The sequence below is a fragment of the Gambusia affinis genome, linkage group LG15 (assembly GCF_019740435.1).
Source record: "Gambusia affinis linkage group LG15, SWU_Gaff_1.0, whole genome shotgun sequence".
NCBI classification, from domain to species: domain Eukaryota; kingdom Metazoa; phylum Chordata; class Actinopteri; order Cyprinodontiformes; family Poeciliidae; genus Gambusia; species Gambusia affinis.
This window is the reverse complement of record NC_057882.1, coordinates 26388611-26405309: the sequence shown is the minus strand read 5'-3', so window position 1 is coordinate 26405309 and position 16699 is coordinate 26388611. Positions and strand designations below refer to the sequence as shown.

Genomic DNA, 16699 nt, shown 5'->3' with positions numbered 1-16699 from the left:
AGATTTAATTATGTCTTTTGAAATTAAATTCTTTAGGATATATTTAGGTAATTACAGATCTGATAAGCTAAATCTGCATTTAGTAATGACTTTTACAGTTAAATGTAATATTTAAACCTTTTCCTGATTCCAATTAGTCAACAAATGAGCTGTATGTTGCTTCTTTACTATTATTATTATTTTAGAAATATTTTTGGTTTTGCTAGTGTTGGCTAATGACACTTTCCCAAACCTGTCCAGATATTTTTTGGCAGGCTGAAATGTGTTCTTTTTACATTTTAAATTTGACGTAAAGATTACATGTGGAGTTCCTCAAGGTCTATTCTGGGGCCACTCTTACTGAACATCTGTATGCTCTGCTAATTCAGACAATGGAGTATTACAACATCTCTTATGATAACAGCTGCTATGATAAGTAACTTTATGACCACTGTCCTGTAAGAAGAAGATTTTATCCCAATTTAATGCAGAAAATACAGAAATAATTGATTTTGGTAAAAGAAAACTGCAACATTAGAGATCAGCATTCAACCACAGGCTTGATGTGGCTCAAGACCAGCTAGCATGCTAGAACATTAGGGCTGTTCTGATCTCAATACCAATAAAATAACATCCAGTTACAGTCGATTAGTGAATGATCCTGCTGCCATCTTTAAATATTAGCATAGCTGCTAAAAATGGTTTAGAACACAGGAAACATTTTTAAGACAAATCTTTTCAAATATTGATGCCAAAAAAGTCGGGCAAAATGAGTCCTAAAAGCTGTAAACCACAGGTGTCAACCTCCAGTCCTCCAGTCTGTCCTGCAGGTTTTAGATGAGCCTCAGGTACAAAACCCTGGAATGAAACGGCTTCATCCTCTCTAGATCGGTTCTCAGAGCCTTAATGAGCTCGTTATTCTGTTCAGGTGGAGCAGCAGAGGCTCATCAGGACTGGAGTTTGACAGAACCATGAAAGTCTCTAAAACATGAAAGTCATAATTATTTTGGATGGATGGATGGATGGATGGATGGATGGATGGATGGATGGATGGATGGATGGATGGATGGATGGATGGATGGATGGATGGATGGATGGATGGATGGATGGATGGATGGATGGATGGATGGATGGATGGATGGATGGATGGATGGATGGATGGATGGATGGATGGATGGAATTTTATTCAATATAACAAACTATCCAGTGGCAGCAGCATTAAAGCATCTGAAGTTCTCTTTACGAACCACTTAGGGACAGAAAACGTTGCTCTGACTTTTAACTTTGAACAGGGAAAGTTGAATTAGATAGAAATCAGCCATCAGAGAAAATTCCTGCAGGAAAATGAAATCTATATTTCCATAAAGGTTCGTTTGGTTCAGACTTAACTATGACGGCTCCAGGCTCAGTCCACCCTGACCTTTGAACTGTCTTAGCTTTTGTGGGTATCCCTGATGCTTCTTTCTTCCTTCCACTCAACTTTCCAGTCTGTGGAGCTATTTTCCTGAGCACTGACCCTTTGAGGTTTACCTCCTATGGCTGTCAGCTGGACCGCTGTCACTGAACTGGTTCTGTTGGATTTTTCTGGGTCTGAACTTGGAAATTCTCCTCCGTACGTCCAGAGAACCAGTGACTAGTGCAGTGTGTCCAGATATCATCTCTCCCAAAGGTCATCAGGTTGGGAGTTGTTTTTGTTTTACCAGATGAATGTTACTCTGATGATTACATTTCATTGCCCTGATAAGCAGCGGAGTGGAGGAGAAACTTTCCCACACTTGAGACCTTAAATGTAGAATTTGACAACATTATGGACAGACACTGAGTAGGTGGGTTGAAGCTGTGTGTTTTGTTTCAAAGTGAAGGTATAAAGGGTTAAACGTTGAGCTTTCGCAGCTCCGGTCGGGCTCCGCGGGCAGCGCTGGCTGCCTCCGATATTCCGGCTCGCTGTGGATTGTGGGAGTCGGTGGGGAACACTGCCCAGGCTGGTTACCGGGAGAACTGGGAGCGGATTTGTTTTTACCCCGCTACCTTGCTTTGTAAGTACCCCTTCGTGTCGCCATGCTTTGTGTCTTTTATCGTCCCCTGTCGTCGGGTGAGCGGGAATCTGCGCACCGAGCAGAGCCGCTGAGGCTGCCATGTTTTTTCCTCTTCCCCCTCGCGCTGCCATGGAGGCCGAGAGCGGAGCCCGGGCTGCCGGAGCTGACAGGCAGGAAGGGGAGGGAAGGCGGAGCGGGGCAGCCGCCGCCGCTCTCCGCCGACCTGTAGCGGGGAAAATCCCGCTTTAATCGGCTGACAGCGGCGGTTATGCGACGAGCTGCGGCGCTGACGCCGAGTCGGGGCTTTAAAACGGCTTTTCGGAGCCGCCGGGCTGGCTGTTGACATGCGGAAATGGATGTCAGCGGGGAGAGAAATGCCCACCGTGGCGGAGAGAAACCCACCTTCACCTGGCAGCAGGAAGAAATGCCGCAGATATTCTCAACCAGCATATGGGGGATTTTTATATCTCCGCTGAAACTGACCACCGTTACGCTAACCGTGTTTGATTCAGAGCAGAATAAAAAAATAACATAAAAAAAGAAAGAAGAAGAAGAAGCGTGGCCTATGTGGCGGTAATTGATTCCCAGTGACAGACGAGATAATTGGAGTCTACATCTGGTGCAGAAACATTAAGTTATTTCGCATTTCATGACATAATAAACGCGCTAAACTTTGATTAAGTTTGTTCCTAATTTAAAATGCATAAAATTATTCTTTAATGAACGAGCATTCCGGGGTCCATAATTCCATCTGTCATGAATAAAACATCTCTTTGCACAGGGGAGCTTATGGTAATTAACATCTTCCTGCACAGTGAGAGTGACATTTAGGTTACTTTTTAGCATGATATTAACAGGATGTATGTTGAGTAATGGCCTGGGATCAGCAGCAGGTTGTTCTCCTGTCACCTGGGGTTTTCTAACAGATTTCATGTGGAAACACATCATTTGCTTTGTTTTTAGTCAGAGGCTGGATTCAACCGCCACGTTTATTTACATAATGTCTTAGAATATGAGTGTATGTTTCTGTAAAAGGTTTAGCTCAATAATCCACAAATAAATCAGTAGAACACATTAAACATCTGCTAAGATTACATTTAGTTAACATGACAAGGTAAAAGTTGAGGCGAAAGCTCAATAAGTTGTCCCATAAATGTTGTTAATATGAAATACCAGATTGTTGAATATTATTTTAGGTAAAAATGATTTTTCTTCTAGAACTAAAATCAACAAAGTAGTTTCTTACTACTTTTGCCATATTAAAAAAATAAAGTTCTACCTACCATTGAATCATTTACAGAAACTTCCTCTGTCAGAAAAACTTTAATAAGTAACACGTTAATTAATTAATAAATGACAGAGTATCTCCTTTTCTCACTTGCTAGACAATCAATAAGATTTATTTAGTATTTTCTGTCTTTCTACACACCTGGAAGAGAAGAATTGCACTAAATCTGCAGACAAAGATTAATGTTGAGAGGAAACAGCTCAGATTTCCTGCAGTGTGTTTATACTGGAACCAAATGATTTATCGGTGTGGAGCCGCCGCCGTTACAGCCAGACAGGATTTCACTTGTAATTAAGAACAAACAAACATCTTAGCATCTTATTTTAGCATTTAGCATGGTTAGCATTAAAGTCTGTTCTGGGTTTCTTCAAGGGAACAAACCAGAACAACTTTTTCAGAGCAAGTTTATCTGAAATGTCAGTTTAAAAGCAGCAGCCGACACGTCTTCATAGAAAACTGTTTTCTAGAAGTGTTTTGTGTTTCTTCTGAGTTTATTTTTCAAACATTTAATTGATACTGAAAAGCAGAGTCTTCAGTCAGTGACAACTCCCACACTGATCAGTGAAACCTAAAGGACTCGGTGCGATGCATTCACTGATCAGAAAAAAACATGGTATTTTTAGCTTCCAATCACCAGCAAGGATCAATGAAGTGCTGAATCCTGTCACCGGGTTAGGGTTAGGGTAACCAGAGCTGGGCAGTAATTAGTTACATTTACAGAGTAAAGTTTGTCTGTTTAGCAGTATTTTTACTACGCTGTACTTTTTAATTTTATGTGAGTCAAATTTCTGGATTTTCTTCCCACTGAATGAAACTCAAACATGTTTAAACCAGAAACCAGAAACAGACTCAAACCTGCAGCTTCTCTTAAAGTTTAACAAGATTTTTATTGAAAGAAACTCATTTGGAAAAATATTTGGTTATTTTTTTGTTACCTATATAAATTATTGTGATTTTTGTCCCTAAAATACCAAAATTTCCACTCAACTTTATCTTTTGGTCCATCTGATGATGTAATTTTTAAATATGAAATGATTGATAATTTGGTCAGTTACTCAGCACTTGGAATACTTTTCTCCTCTATGATCTATGATCCTCCTCTGTGTGTAACAAGAGGCTCGTTTTTCCCGCTTTTCCTCTGCAGAACCCAACGCCGGTGGCACTTGGAGCGCCATGTCGAGCCGAGGAGGAAAGAAAAAGACGACCAAGACGTCCCGGTCCACCAAGGCCGGCGTCATCTTCCCCGTGGGGCGCATGCTGCGCTACATCAAGAGGGGGCTGCCGAAATACCGCATCGGCGTGGGAGCGCCGGTCTACCTGGCCGCCGTCCTCGAGTACCTGACCGGTGAGCTGCGCTGCTGAAGAGGAAAGCATGGAAACGAGGGGTTCACCGATTTATCGGCCAGGCGATTTATCGGCCAGGGGATTTATCGGCCAGGCGATTTATCGGCCAGGGGATTTATCGGCCAGGGGACTGCCTTAATTTTCGATCGATACTTATATGTGAAGTGGATCTTATCTAAAATCAGCCGCTGACATCAGCTCATGTCCAAACCTTTGTGGTCATCAATAGTTGTCCCGCTGTTACCAACACAGCAACTTTCTTGCTCTATTTAGCAACATTTCAGACAAAACAAACTGCTATCTGCCAGAATCAGGATCAGCAGATCAGGCTTTTTAAAGGTTGGTGATCGGCCAGGAAACTGCATTGAGAGCACTTTTAATCACTGCTCTCAATGTGTTACAGTCTTTTTTTGAGTTTGTTCAGTCCAGTTATCAATTAATCGATTACTAAATTAGTTGAGGATTATTTTAACTATCAATTAATGGCGGTTAATCATTTCAGTTCTACTGAAAATGTATGTTTCTTCTTATGTTTCTGTATTTAGCTGAGATCTTGGAGCTGGCTGGCAATGCAGCGAGAGACAACAAAAAGGGCCGAGTGACGCCGCGGCACATCCTGCTGGCCATCGCCAACGACGAGGAGCTCAACCAGGTGAGCTGCAGCTAAACTGCGCTGGACAGTTTGGGCTCCTCCTCTCAGCACCACGGCTGAAACCGTAGAGTTTGTCCTTCTGTGGCAGTTGCTGAAAGGCGTGACCATCGCAGCAGGCGGAGTTCTGCCCAACATCCACCCGGAGCTGCTGGCTAAGAAGCGAGGCGCCAAGGGGAAGCTGGAGACGCCGGTGTCACCGGCGCCAGAGAAGAAACCCAAGACGGTGAAGAAGACTGCAGCGAAGAAACTGGGTGGGAAAAAGGCTGGAGGGAAAACCAAGGTGAGCCTGAAGCCGGCTGGGTTTTCAGCCGCTGCGTTCCCATTGGCTGCGTTCCCATTGGCTGCGTTCCCATTGGCTGCGTTCCCATTGGCTGCAGGAAAGTGGAACAGAAACACACCAGTTTCTGTTTTTATTTTTTGGTTGAATCGATGTTGGTGTATTTAGCAAAACTGCAACAGAAACATTTTATCACATCATGAGTCACATGATCAACAGGAAGTTACTGCTGGCAGAAACCTTGAAGAAGAAGACAGGAAGTGTCTTCTTCTTCATGGATGATGATGGCGCTGCTTGTTTTTTGCTGATTTATCACATGAACAAACTTATTCACACGATTCTAATTTAGTTTCTTATTCAATGGAAACACAGAAACTAATAAATAGTTTGTTTGTTTTTACATTAGGAGAATATTGACTGAAAGTTTTGAGCATGTTTGCTCCAGTCGCTGCACTCGGTCATCTCCATTTTACTCATTATGTGACTGATGGCACCACTTGGCTGGACCTCTGTTGAATTAGGTCAGCCCCTTTTAACGCAGTCACTTATTTTATCTGAAATATTTTTGCAGAAATTAGCTTTGATCTTGAATTTAAAGTGAGTAAATAGTTTGTTAAAACATATTGTTAATTAGATCTGGTCTCTGCAGAGAGGCGAGGTGAGCAAGTCGGCGTCGGCCGACAGCACAACGGAGGGATCTCTGGCCGACAGCTTCACCGTTCTCTCCACCAAGAGTCTCTTCCTGGGTCAAAAGGTCAGAAACCTGCTCCACTTACACAGCATCAATGAAGCACTTAACCATGACGAGTTGTTAATATTTTAGCATTTTTCTTGATATGTTTTACAAATATTGATATAGAGTTGTTAACAACTCATTATTAATTCATATATTGTTTTGTTGCTAAAGGGAAGTTCAGAGAATATTTCTGCTAGATCAGAATCACATTATTTTTCCTCTTTGCTTCGGTTCCTGTAATAGTTTCACAAACTGAGTATAATTTGCTCTGACATAAATTATTACAAAGTTTTCTAAATGAAACCAGTTAATTTAGAAAACTTTGAGTCTTCCTCTGTCCTGTTGACGTCTGTCTCTTGCAGGTGATTTTCCTTCCTATGATCAGACGTTTTGTTGGTGACATAAAATCTTTAATCTCCGCTGATCTGCGCTGATTTGGTGTTACGGCTGGAAATCTTTCAGGAATAACTTGAGATTTTGGTCCCATAAAAACGATGAAAATGCCAGCATGGTATTAATTTTAAGCAGATTTTCATCTGAAAGGAACTTTTAAACGTGTAAAGTTTGATTCACACTGAACATTAAATTAACATACGTATTTGAGTTAAATGCTTTATGTCCCATCATGCATCAGGATTTGTTTTGGTAAAACGTTTGGGGTTTAATTTAATGCACATAGCTTTAGTTTCATATATGCTAAGCTAACAGTTAGCGGTCAGATCATTTATGATGATGAAAATGAAAGATGAGAATGAGGGAAATGTGGATTAATCCTAATTTAGAGACCTAATCTGAGCTGATCCTTTATGTTACGGATCTCAGTTCAAAATAAACTGAAATCAGCAGAAATGATTAAAAAATGGATTATTTTGATGATTAATCAGAGGAAAAGTTGGCACATTCTGCAGATTTTTCTTTGAACATTTAATATTAGAAATGTATTAAAAATGCAAATAAATAGTTTTATTCTTTTTAAAATGATAATAATACACATTTTATTGTCTAGAAGTGAATAATCTTTTATTCTTTAACTTTTAATATTTGATTATTTGTAGTTAGAAAATTGCTCAAACATCAACATGAGACAAACTGTCCATTACAGGGCAGAGCTGATCTGATGATTATTGATTAACTGATTAATCGTTACACAGAGAACAGTGTTGAATGTGAGATAAAACAGTTTTTGGTCAAATGTTCCAGTTTCACCTCCAGATTTCTGCCTCATTATTTCAGTAAGATGCTTCGCTGATCGGTTACTAATCTAGTTGAATGATCTGATTAATCGTTTTCATCCTAATCTCAGCTGGTTCATGCTTGGTATTATCAATGAAGGTTATTGATCAGTGATCGGTTTGGGCTGGCTCCAGAACTTCAAGGTATTCCTGTGATCTGCAGAGTGCGTCTGGCGCTAACGCTCTGCCTCTTCGTCGTTCTGCTCCTCTTCCTCCTGTGCATGCGCCTCCACAGCTCAACCTCATCCACAGCGAGGTCAGTAACTTGGCTGGCTTTGACGTGGACGGGGTCATCAACCCCACCAACGCCGACCTTGAGCTAAAAGATGACCTAGGTGAGACCCCCGCCCCCCACCGGCCGATGTCAAACGGAGATCCTTGAACGTCCAGCAGATCGGCCTAGTCCAATCACGAGTGTCCACTGTTTAAAACATTCGTCAGTTGATTTTTAACTGAAGCATCAAAGGAAAATCTGAGTTTCTGAGTGAAAAGTTTGAAGTTTTAGAAAAATATGATCATCCAACCGTCATCCATCCATGGATAAACATTTATTTTTGTTAGTTTTTCACATGAAATGTGTAAAAATAAACATTAATATGAAAATCAATAGTTGTAAAACAGAAGCTGAGAAATTGATCAGATTATTAATCTGGTTTTAATGGAGAAAAATCTCCTGAAATATCAAAAGCTGCATTTCCACCTTCAAGGATCTCCGTGGCGCCGTTGGTCTGCGTCCTGCTGAGCTGCGGTCCGGTCCGGTCCGGTCCGGTCCAGATGCTGGTCCCGTCAGTCGGTGCTGCCGCGTCGCTCTCAGCTCCTTAAAACGCCGTTTTTCAGAATAAAATCCAGTAAATTTGAATTAGCTGCAGCCTGATTGTCGGACCTCTCACCTGGAGCGCCATCGTTACGTCCAGGATTCACAGTTGGACAGAAAACTGGATTTTCCTAATTAAAACTCAAACATAAAGATCCTATTTGGGGTTTTGGTCGTCAACTTCCTGTTGTACTCTGATCCAGCTGTGGCTCCTGCTTCCTGTTTCGTCTCTAACCTGTCTCTCCTCAGCCAATCAGGAGCGCTCACCTGTCCGTCTGTCCTCCTCTCATCACTCTGCTCATCCCGTTGCCGGTTGCTCACTGTGTTCTTACCTCCATGTTGTTGCCTGTTGTCTGTCACCGTTGTCATTTGTAGTTGCAAGTTGTCCAAGCCGACATTTCCGCAGTGGAGAGCGACGCAGTCGTTCACCCGACCAACTCGACCCTGTACTCAGGTGGTGAAGTAGGTAAAGGAAACCGACTGTCAGCTGCTGCTGCTGCAGTCGCTGCTGCTGCTGCAGTCGCTGTTGCTGCAGTCACTGTTGCTGCAGTCACTGTTGCTGCAGTCGCTGTTGCTGCAGTCGCTGTTGCTGCAGTCGCAGCTGCTGCTGCAGCAGTCGCTGTTGCTGCAGTCGCTGCTGCTGCTGCAGTCGCTGCTGCTGCAGTCGCTGCTGCTGCTGCTGCAGTCGCTGCAGTCACTGTTGCTGCAGTCGCTGCTGCTGCTGCTGCAGTCGCTGCTGCTGCTGCTGCAGTCGCTGCTGCTGCAGTCACTGCTGCTTGTCTTGTTCCCCATGACTGCAGCATCGACGTCCTGAGCTGTCTCACCTCCTGTGACCTTTGACCTCTTCGGCCCGGCTGCCAGCAGGCAGACACCCACAGCGTCTCATGAACAGTTTTAGTTTCTCTGAAGATTCAAAGCGTCTCCATCACTTTGTTTCCAGTCGCTGAATTTAAAGAGATTTTTTCTAACTACATTTTATTACAAAAATGAGATCAAACCATTTTTAACATTTTAACTGAATTGTTAAATGTCTTGCCAAAAATGTTCCCATTCTCGTCTTTTACTGGGTGTGTGACGTTGAAACTGCAGTGGGTTTTCTGACAGACCAACAGCAGCACGTCGCCGCAAACTGGGAGAAAAATAAAACTTCATTTGTGACGTTTTTTCTGAAAAGTGTGGCAGGAATTAGTCTTTCTTCTGTGTCTTGGAGACACAGAAATGCTCGTCTCTAGTTCTGATTGGGTTAAGATCCGGGCTTTGACTGGACCGTTCTGATGGATAATACTCTTTGAGAAAGCCTCTCATTCAGGATTGACTGGAAACAAACATCAAGAAGGAAAGATAAAAATAATAATGAACAGTTTGATTTCTACAAATCGATGCTCTAACAAACTGAAAGCAGCTGCATTTTATTTATAGGTATCAGAGTAATGGGGTCTAAAACAAAAATGTATATTTTACAATTTTGCACTGATTTTTGTTAATTACATAACATCTCCAAAACTTTCCCTGGAATTTGTGATGGAGTTAAAACATTTTAAATCGTCTGATTTTAGTTTCAGTTTCAGTAAATCTGAAACAACTCAGTTAAAAAAATAAAACTGACCTTTTATTCCCTAACTGAACCTTCTGGACTTTGACTTAAATTTTTGTTAAAGTGACGCTGCTGAGTTTCTGCCTCCCTCATGTCGTCCTGCCCGCCTGTCTGTCTGCATGACCTTTGACCCTCCGCCTGGCTTCCTGCCGTCCGTCTTTTTATCCAGGATTTATTCTCTGCTTTCCGCCTGCAGGCTCCGCTCTGGAGAAGAAAGGAGGGAAGGAGTTCACCGAGGCGCTGCAGGAGCTGAAAAAGAAGAACGGCCCCCTGGAGGTGGCTGGAGGTAATGCAGCGACTTTATTCATTTTCTCCCAATCATCTGAAATTTTGACAAGAATCTCAAAAATTTTCTGAAAAAACAAAAAAACAATGACATTTCTGTTTGAAAAGTCAAAAATTAGCTGGAAAGATTTCTGAAAGTAATTTCTAAATTTATGAGTTTCAGAACTTAATCTCAAATTTTCAAAAAAACAAAAAAGAAAAAGAGAGATCAGCTTGAAAAAAACCCCTCAGACGTTTACTAGAAAAAAACTCAGAAATTTGTGATTTTGTTTTTTTCATTTTATTTTTGGTGGAAATTTACTCATTTTTTTCTGTTTCCAATGACTAACAGACTGTAGACTTTAGTTCAGCTTTGCTTTTTCCAGATAAAATTAATCAGCTGTTTGTTGTTTTACCTTTAAAAAATAACATTTGTAGTTTACTGGCTTTTTTTCTTTCTTAATGTTAAAGGAGCAGAACAAATTAAACCCAAGAATCTGAAACTGGTTTTGGACCTGAAACTGGTTTGGATCTGAAACTGGTTTGGATCTGAAACTGGTTTGGATCTGAAACTGGTTTGGATCTGAAACTGGTTTAGGATCTGAAACTGGTTTGGATCTGAAACTGGTTTTGGACCTGAAACTGGTTTTGGACCTGAAACTGGTTTGGATCTGAAACTGGTTTGGATCTGAAACTGGTTTTGGATCTGAAACTGGTTTTGGACCTGAAACTGGTTTTGGATCTGAAACTGGTTTTGGATCTGAAACTGGTTTTGGATCTGAAACTGGTTTTGGATTCATGTCTGAACTGGGCTGAAAAATCAAATCTGATATTTTTCAAATCAGATTTGATTTTTGATTTCAATCTTTTTTTTCTCTGAAAAGAAATAACGAATAAAAGAAAATATTTTCAAAAGTGTTTTTGTTTTAATCATCCCTTCTGCGGATCATCGGGGCCGGACTGATCCAGTCCCAGTTCCACCAGTTCAGCCCAGAATCCCAGTCCAACCCCCAGTGTGACCTCTTGACCTCTGCTCAGCCACAGATGTGCTGAGAAACGATCATGAACTTCGCCTGGATGTTCAGAATAATTGATCAGCTCAGACATTTCCTGGGATTCTTAATTATGGAAACTGGATTATTCCAAGTTATTTTCAGCGTCCCTGTTGCGTATTTAGCCGCCCCGTTAAGTTCTGGAGAACCTTCGTCCTTTGTGAGGCTGATCCAGTGAATCCCTCTGGACTGTGTTGGAGGGAGGCCGTGTTTCTCTCCAGAGATGTCGGCTGTAGGTCCAAACTCTTTTTCAGTCCGTCTGATCCTGGCAGACGGTTTCACCTCGTTACCTCGCTGAAATCAGCTGCTGGAGATGCTAATGACGGGATTTCTGCTGCTACGCTGCCTCTCCTCATGGCTCCAACTGTCCTGGCTCTCTGCTTCTCCCCATGCTGATGTACGGGAGGGAAAAGCTGCCAAAAAGTTTATAGTCTTCCCTTTGATAGGAGGATTTGGCTCCTTTTCTGGTTCCTTTTGGCAAGGCAGTAATGGACCTCTTAATGAGGACTGGCTTCAGTCCAATGTCTGCTTCAGAGACCAGAAGGAGCCGTTTTAGGGCGTCGTGCATGCAAGATCCCGCCCCCGGCTTCCTGTTGGAGGGCAGAAAGCTGCTTGCTAACAATGGCTAGCTTTGGTTTTAGCTGTCAAGTTGTCAACATAAAGCACTAAATCTTAAACGTACGGCTGATATGTTAGATAAATACGGATGGAGTGCTTTGCTACTAATTGTCAATAATACAACAATTAAATAAGGTTTGGAAAAAGTTTAGATTTAAAAAATAGCGAGGGTGGGAAGTAGGTCAGCTATGCTAGCTTGACTATGATAACTAACATTTAGATGTGCTGCAGAATTCTGTGCGTTTCAGTTCAGCTAAAACATAAACACCAACCCTGACAGAGTATCAGAAGAGAAGGTGTTTAAATTAGCAAATCTACCAGTGCTGTGTTAGCTTAGCTACTAGCAGTGGTAGCTAGTCTGCCACAGCGGTCATTATTAATAATCACTAATTAAACATGGAGCCTGAAAACATAAAACTGGATCAGACTGAACGTTCAGCTCTCTGTCTTTAAATGTTTTTTGGTGCTGAATCCTGAAACATGAAGTGATCTTGTTATCAGTTGCTATGGAAACAAGTCTGTGTGTAGCATAGCTGACAGAGTGTGAGACAAAAGTGGAATGCTAGTGGTTATAGCTGTTTTCTTTTCCATTTTTTCTCTGAAGAGTTTTTGCGGCGCTAGTGGCTCGTATTTTTGTGACAGTAGGCGGACAGGAAGGAGGGTGAAGAGAGGGGGGCAAAGGTCGTCGGGACCAGGACTCGAACCTGCGGTGTCCGCATTGAGGATTAAGGCCTCCAAATGTGGGGTGTGCTAACCCGCTGCGCCACCACAGCACGCCCCAGGTTATAGCTCTTCTGTTGCTCTAATTTTCCCCGTTGTGGCTCACTGAACTGATTTAATAACAGCTTCATCTCCAGGTTGATTTAACGGTTCTACTGCGACTGAAATGTTGTGGATGGAAAGGAAAAAAATCGTCTTTTCGCGGTCCAGCGTTGGGCGCATGCTGTAAATTTCTGGATACAAACAATAAGATTGTGCAGATCTACAGGCTCTATGTGACACATCTTAAAACTTAAAACGTTTTTATACTTTAGTATTCTAAAATGTTCGAGGCAGACGTGTGCAGAATTATTTGTATTTTCTCTGAGAAACAGTAAAGTGACAGAACGCTGAAGTGACTTTTAGCTTTTGCAGCTTTTAGAGGAAATGTGTTTTCTCTGAGCAGAGCGAAGTGAAGCTGTTAAAGTGACAGAAGGAGAATCGCTGGACCACACACTCAGACCCGCTGCTGGGTGAAGCGTCTCCGTCTTCTCTGGGTTTTTACCATCTGGAAATGAGCTGCGGCTCGGCGCCGCCTGCAGATCCTCACACACGTTCTGCTGCCTAATGAACTCCGACTGAAGCCTCTCGCTGCAGAGTGTCCGGCTCTGAATGAGCTTCACGGTTTGCAGCTGCTGCACTGATGGAGGCCTTCACTCCTTTCTTCCTCCCCATCCTCAGATCCCTGGAGAGCAGACTGTAACGCTTTGGGCCAACCAGCTTAAGCTGCTGCAGATTTCCTACTTATTTTCATTCCAAAGAAAAGTTCTCATTTAGCGCCTAACGTCTCCAAACTGGATGAGATAATGAGGCTTTTAAATCTGAGGAACAAAAATGGAGCTGAATCGTTACAGATGTGAGAAAGTTTCTGCAAACATTTAAAAAGGTTTTTAACCAACATGTCCGCTGAAAATATAATAATAATAATAATAATAATGTTAGTAATAGTAACAATATTAATAATAATAATAGTAATATTCTGTTTATCTGCTATTTGTAGGAGCTTATAGATTCCAGGTCATCTACAGTTAAAGTTATACTAAAACCCTTCCAGGTGATTTATCCTGCTTCCTGTAGCAGGTCAGTCTCTGGCCTAAACAAAACCTGTTCATCACATGTTTAACACTAAATCCTTTCAGCTGTTTCAGGGTCTCTGTCACTTTAAATCCTAACCAGCTGCTGCTGGCCACGCCCCCAACTCAACGGTAACGCTCACACAAGAAAATGGCTGCAAACAAATGTAAAATTATAAAACTGTACACCTTTGAAGAGCATTAGTGGAGCCTCCTGCAAAACCAACCAGAATCCAGCAAGTCAACAATAAAACTTGTCTTTGCCAGCAGTCGTTGTACAGCGAGAAAACCAGCTGACCAAATGGTGGAGCTCAGTTGGGGTTGCTAGGCAGCGGGCTGGCGTTGCTAGGTAACAGCGTAGCTGCTGATTGCAACTCGAACGTTTGGTTTTTGAATCGGCTCGTTTTTCAGACACAACAAAACATGAAGTTGCTGCCAAAAAGCAGTTGAATGATTTTTTATTATATTTTAATTATTTAGTTTGTTTTTAGAAACGGTTCAAACCCAAACAGAAAAACAAATCATGCAAAGTGTGAATTTAGCATATCAGTTCCCCTTAAATAATCTTTTACTTTGGTGTTTTGATCTCCAGTTTGAACTGGGAACCAATTCATTCGAGTCAAACTGTGTCGGCGTTTCGCTGCAGTTGTAACTTCCTGTGTCTGGTTCTCCTCTCAGCCCTTCTGACCGGCGGATTCGGTCTGCCCGCCAAGTACGTGATCCACTGCAACAGTCCAGGCTGGGGCTCCGAGAAATGTGAGGAGATGCTGGAGAAGACGGTGAAGAACTGCCTGGCGCTGGCCGACGAGAAGAAACTCAAGTCTGTGGCCTTCCCCTCCATCGGCAGCGGACGGTAGGAACCCTGAGAGCATGATGCTGCAGGAAGCTGCATGATGCTGCAGGAAGCTGCATGATGCTGCAGGAAGCTGCATGATGCTGCATGATGCTGCAGGAAGCTGCATGATGCTGCATGATGCTGCAGGAAGCTGCATGATGCTGCAGGAAGCTGCATGATGCTGCAGGAAGCTGCAGGAAGCTGCATGATTCTGCATGATGCTGCATGATGCTGCAGGAAGCTGCATGATGCTGCATGATGCTGCAGGAAGCTGCATGATGCTGCAGGAAGCTGCATGATGCTGCAGGAAGCTGCATGATGCTGCAGGAAGCTGCATGATGCTGCAGGAAGCTGCATGATGCTGCAGGAAGCTGCATGATGCTGCAGGAAGCTGCATGATGCTGCATGATGCTGCAGGAAGCTGCATAAATGTTTTTAGATATGAAATGATAATCTGATCAGTTACTCGTTACATTAATACATTAATATTCTTATTCAATATGTTGAAGTATTTCTACTTTACTAGAATATAATTTTTGATTACTGCCTCTATGTGTGTTTATGGTTCATTGTAAACAGACCTGAGATGATGATGATGATGATGATGGTTATCTAACATCAAACAGCAGATTAAACTGTAGATAAAGCTCTAATCCTAAAGCCTGTCCATTAGTTTGTTTATTTGCAGTCTTCATTTTATTGATGTTCGTTTTGTTTGGAATATTTCCTCTGCAGTTTGATGTTGTGATTTTCCTGCAGGAACGGTTTCCCCAAGCAGACGGCCGCCCAGCTGATCCTCAAGGCCATCTCCAGCTACTTCGTGGCCACCATGTCTTCCACCATCAAGACGGTCTACTTTGTTCTGTTCGACAGCGAGAGCATCGGCATCTACGTCCAGGAAATGGCCAAACTGGAAACCAGTTAGAGGACTGGCCGCTCGCTCTGCTCGTCCCTCTGCTTTCTGTTTTCTGTTGGAGAGAGGAAATGAAGAAAATCACTAGAAGAAGAAGAAGAAGAAGAAGTGTAAAGGCCGGGAACTTGGTTTTTGCATCCTGTTTGTATGTTTACTCTATAGTTTAATTCCTTATTTACTCGTCACCTCTGGTGTTTAACTGTAGATGTGCGCTTTGTTTTTTCTAAAATCTTTTTACTCAAACAATGCAGCACAAAACTAAACCAACAATTTCCATTTAGTTTTCAGAATATATATCTATAAATCCAGTAAAATCTGAGCGGTGCTGCGCCGTGCGGGCGGTTTGGACGATACGGGTCGGTGCATGTCAGGCAGTAAAAACGGCTCTTCCTGTTGAGCTCGGTTCACTTTAACTGTGTCGTAGTTTTGGGTTTGGAGCGTCTGTCGTACTGTAAAAAGAAAACGGTAAAGATTAGTTCCGTCTTTAGGAGACTCCAGTATCGTGTTCTAGAACCAGTTCTTGTGTTGTGTGTTGCTAATTTCACTTTTCTTGCCTTTTGTTTAGACAGGCAAAGTATTTTCTCTGTGCACTGCAAAAACGTAGAAAAGTTGTTCCAAGCAGCGTAAATTCATCCGTGTCTGGCTGAAAACTGGAGGTTTTTGCAGAACGCCTTTTGTTTCTCTTCGTGTTCCTATAAGTGTTCATATAGATAGGAGTGTTTGTGAAACATTATGGACAAATATTAAACTGTAATAGAATTTTATTTGTTTTAATTTCCCGTGATTATAAAATGGCACAAAGAGTTGGAAGAAAAAAAGTCGTGTAAGATTGTTTTGTGTGTGTGTTCCTCTTTTTGTTTGTTTTTGTTAAGCCATAAAAGATATTAGTGCTGGAAGCGGAGGCTGCTGCTGTTGGCTCGGCCGCCGCCAGGGGGCGCTCTGTCACCAGACATGGCCCCGGCCTGTCAGCCATGTTTGCCTCAGCAGCGCAGATGGATCAGATTTGAGCGGATTGGGAGCGAAGGACATCAGACATGCAGGTCTGCATTTGGACTTTTCAGCAGCTCGACTTTCTTATGAGAAGATAAAAATTGTTAAACGCTTTCTAAAGAATTGCTACAGTCTGATTATACAAAGAGATTTAAAAAGGTCTGTATTCACTCCAGTAATAAAAACCCTTTAAAAACGTCACAGAATTCGTCAAATTATTTTGTGAATTATTCATGGACGGAG

The 16699-nt window shown here is 42.3% G+C and overlaps 1 protein-coding gene across 6 annotated transcripts; it reads left to right on the top strand.

Moving 5' to 3' along the window:
* The first annotated feature begins 1786 nt into the window (after positions 1–1786).
* LOC122844749 (core histone macro-H2A.1) lies at positions 1787–16657 on the top strand. Of its 6 annotated transcripts, none has more exons than XM_044140485.1 (9): positions 1787–1805; positions 4448–4648; positions 5193–5299; positions 5388–5579; positions 6226–6330; positions 7708–7879; positions 10149–10238; positions 14397–14571; positions 15313–16657. In XM_044140485.1, the coding sequence occupies exons 2-9, from the start codon at positions 4477–4479 to the stop codon at positions 15476–15478; spliced, it is 1179 nt and encodes a 392-aa protein (XP_043996420.1). In that variant the 5' UTR covers positions 1787–1805; positions 4448–4476; the 3' UTR covers positions 15479–16657. The 6 variants fall into 6 exon arrangements, with proteins under 6 accessions (XP_043996420.1, XP_043996418.1, XP_043996423.1 ...); XM_044140483.1 differs by lacking the exon at positions 1787–1805 and adding an exon at positions 1847–2015; XM_044140486.1 differs by lacking the exon at positions 1787–1805 and adding an exon at positions 1853–2015 and having other exon boundaries at positions 7780–7879.
* The last annotated feature ends 42 nt before the right edge of the window (positions 16658–16699 follow it).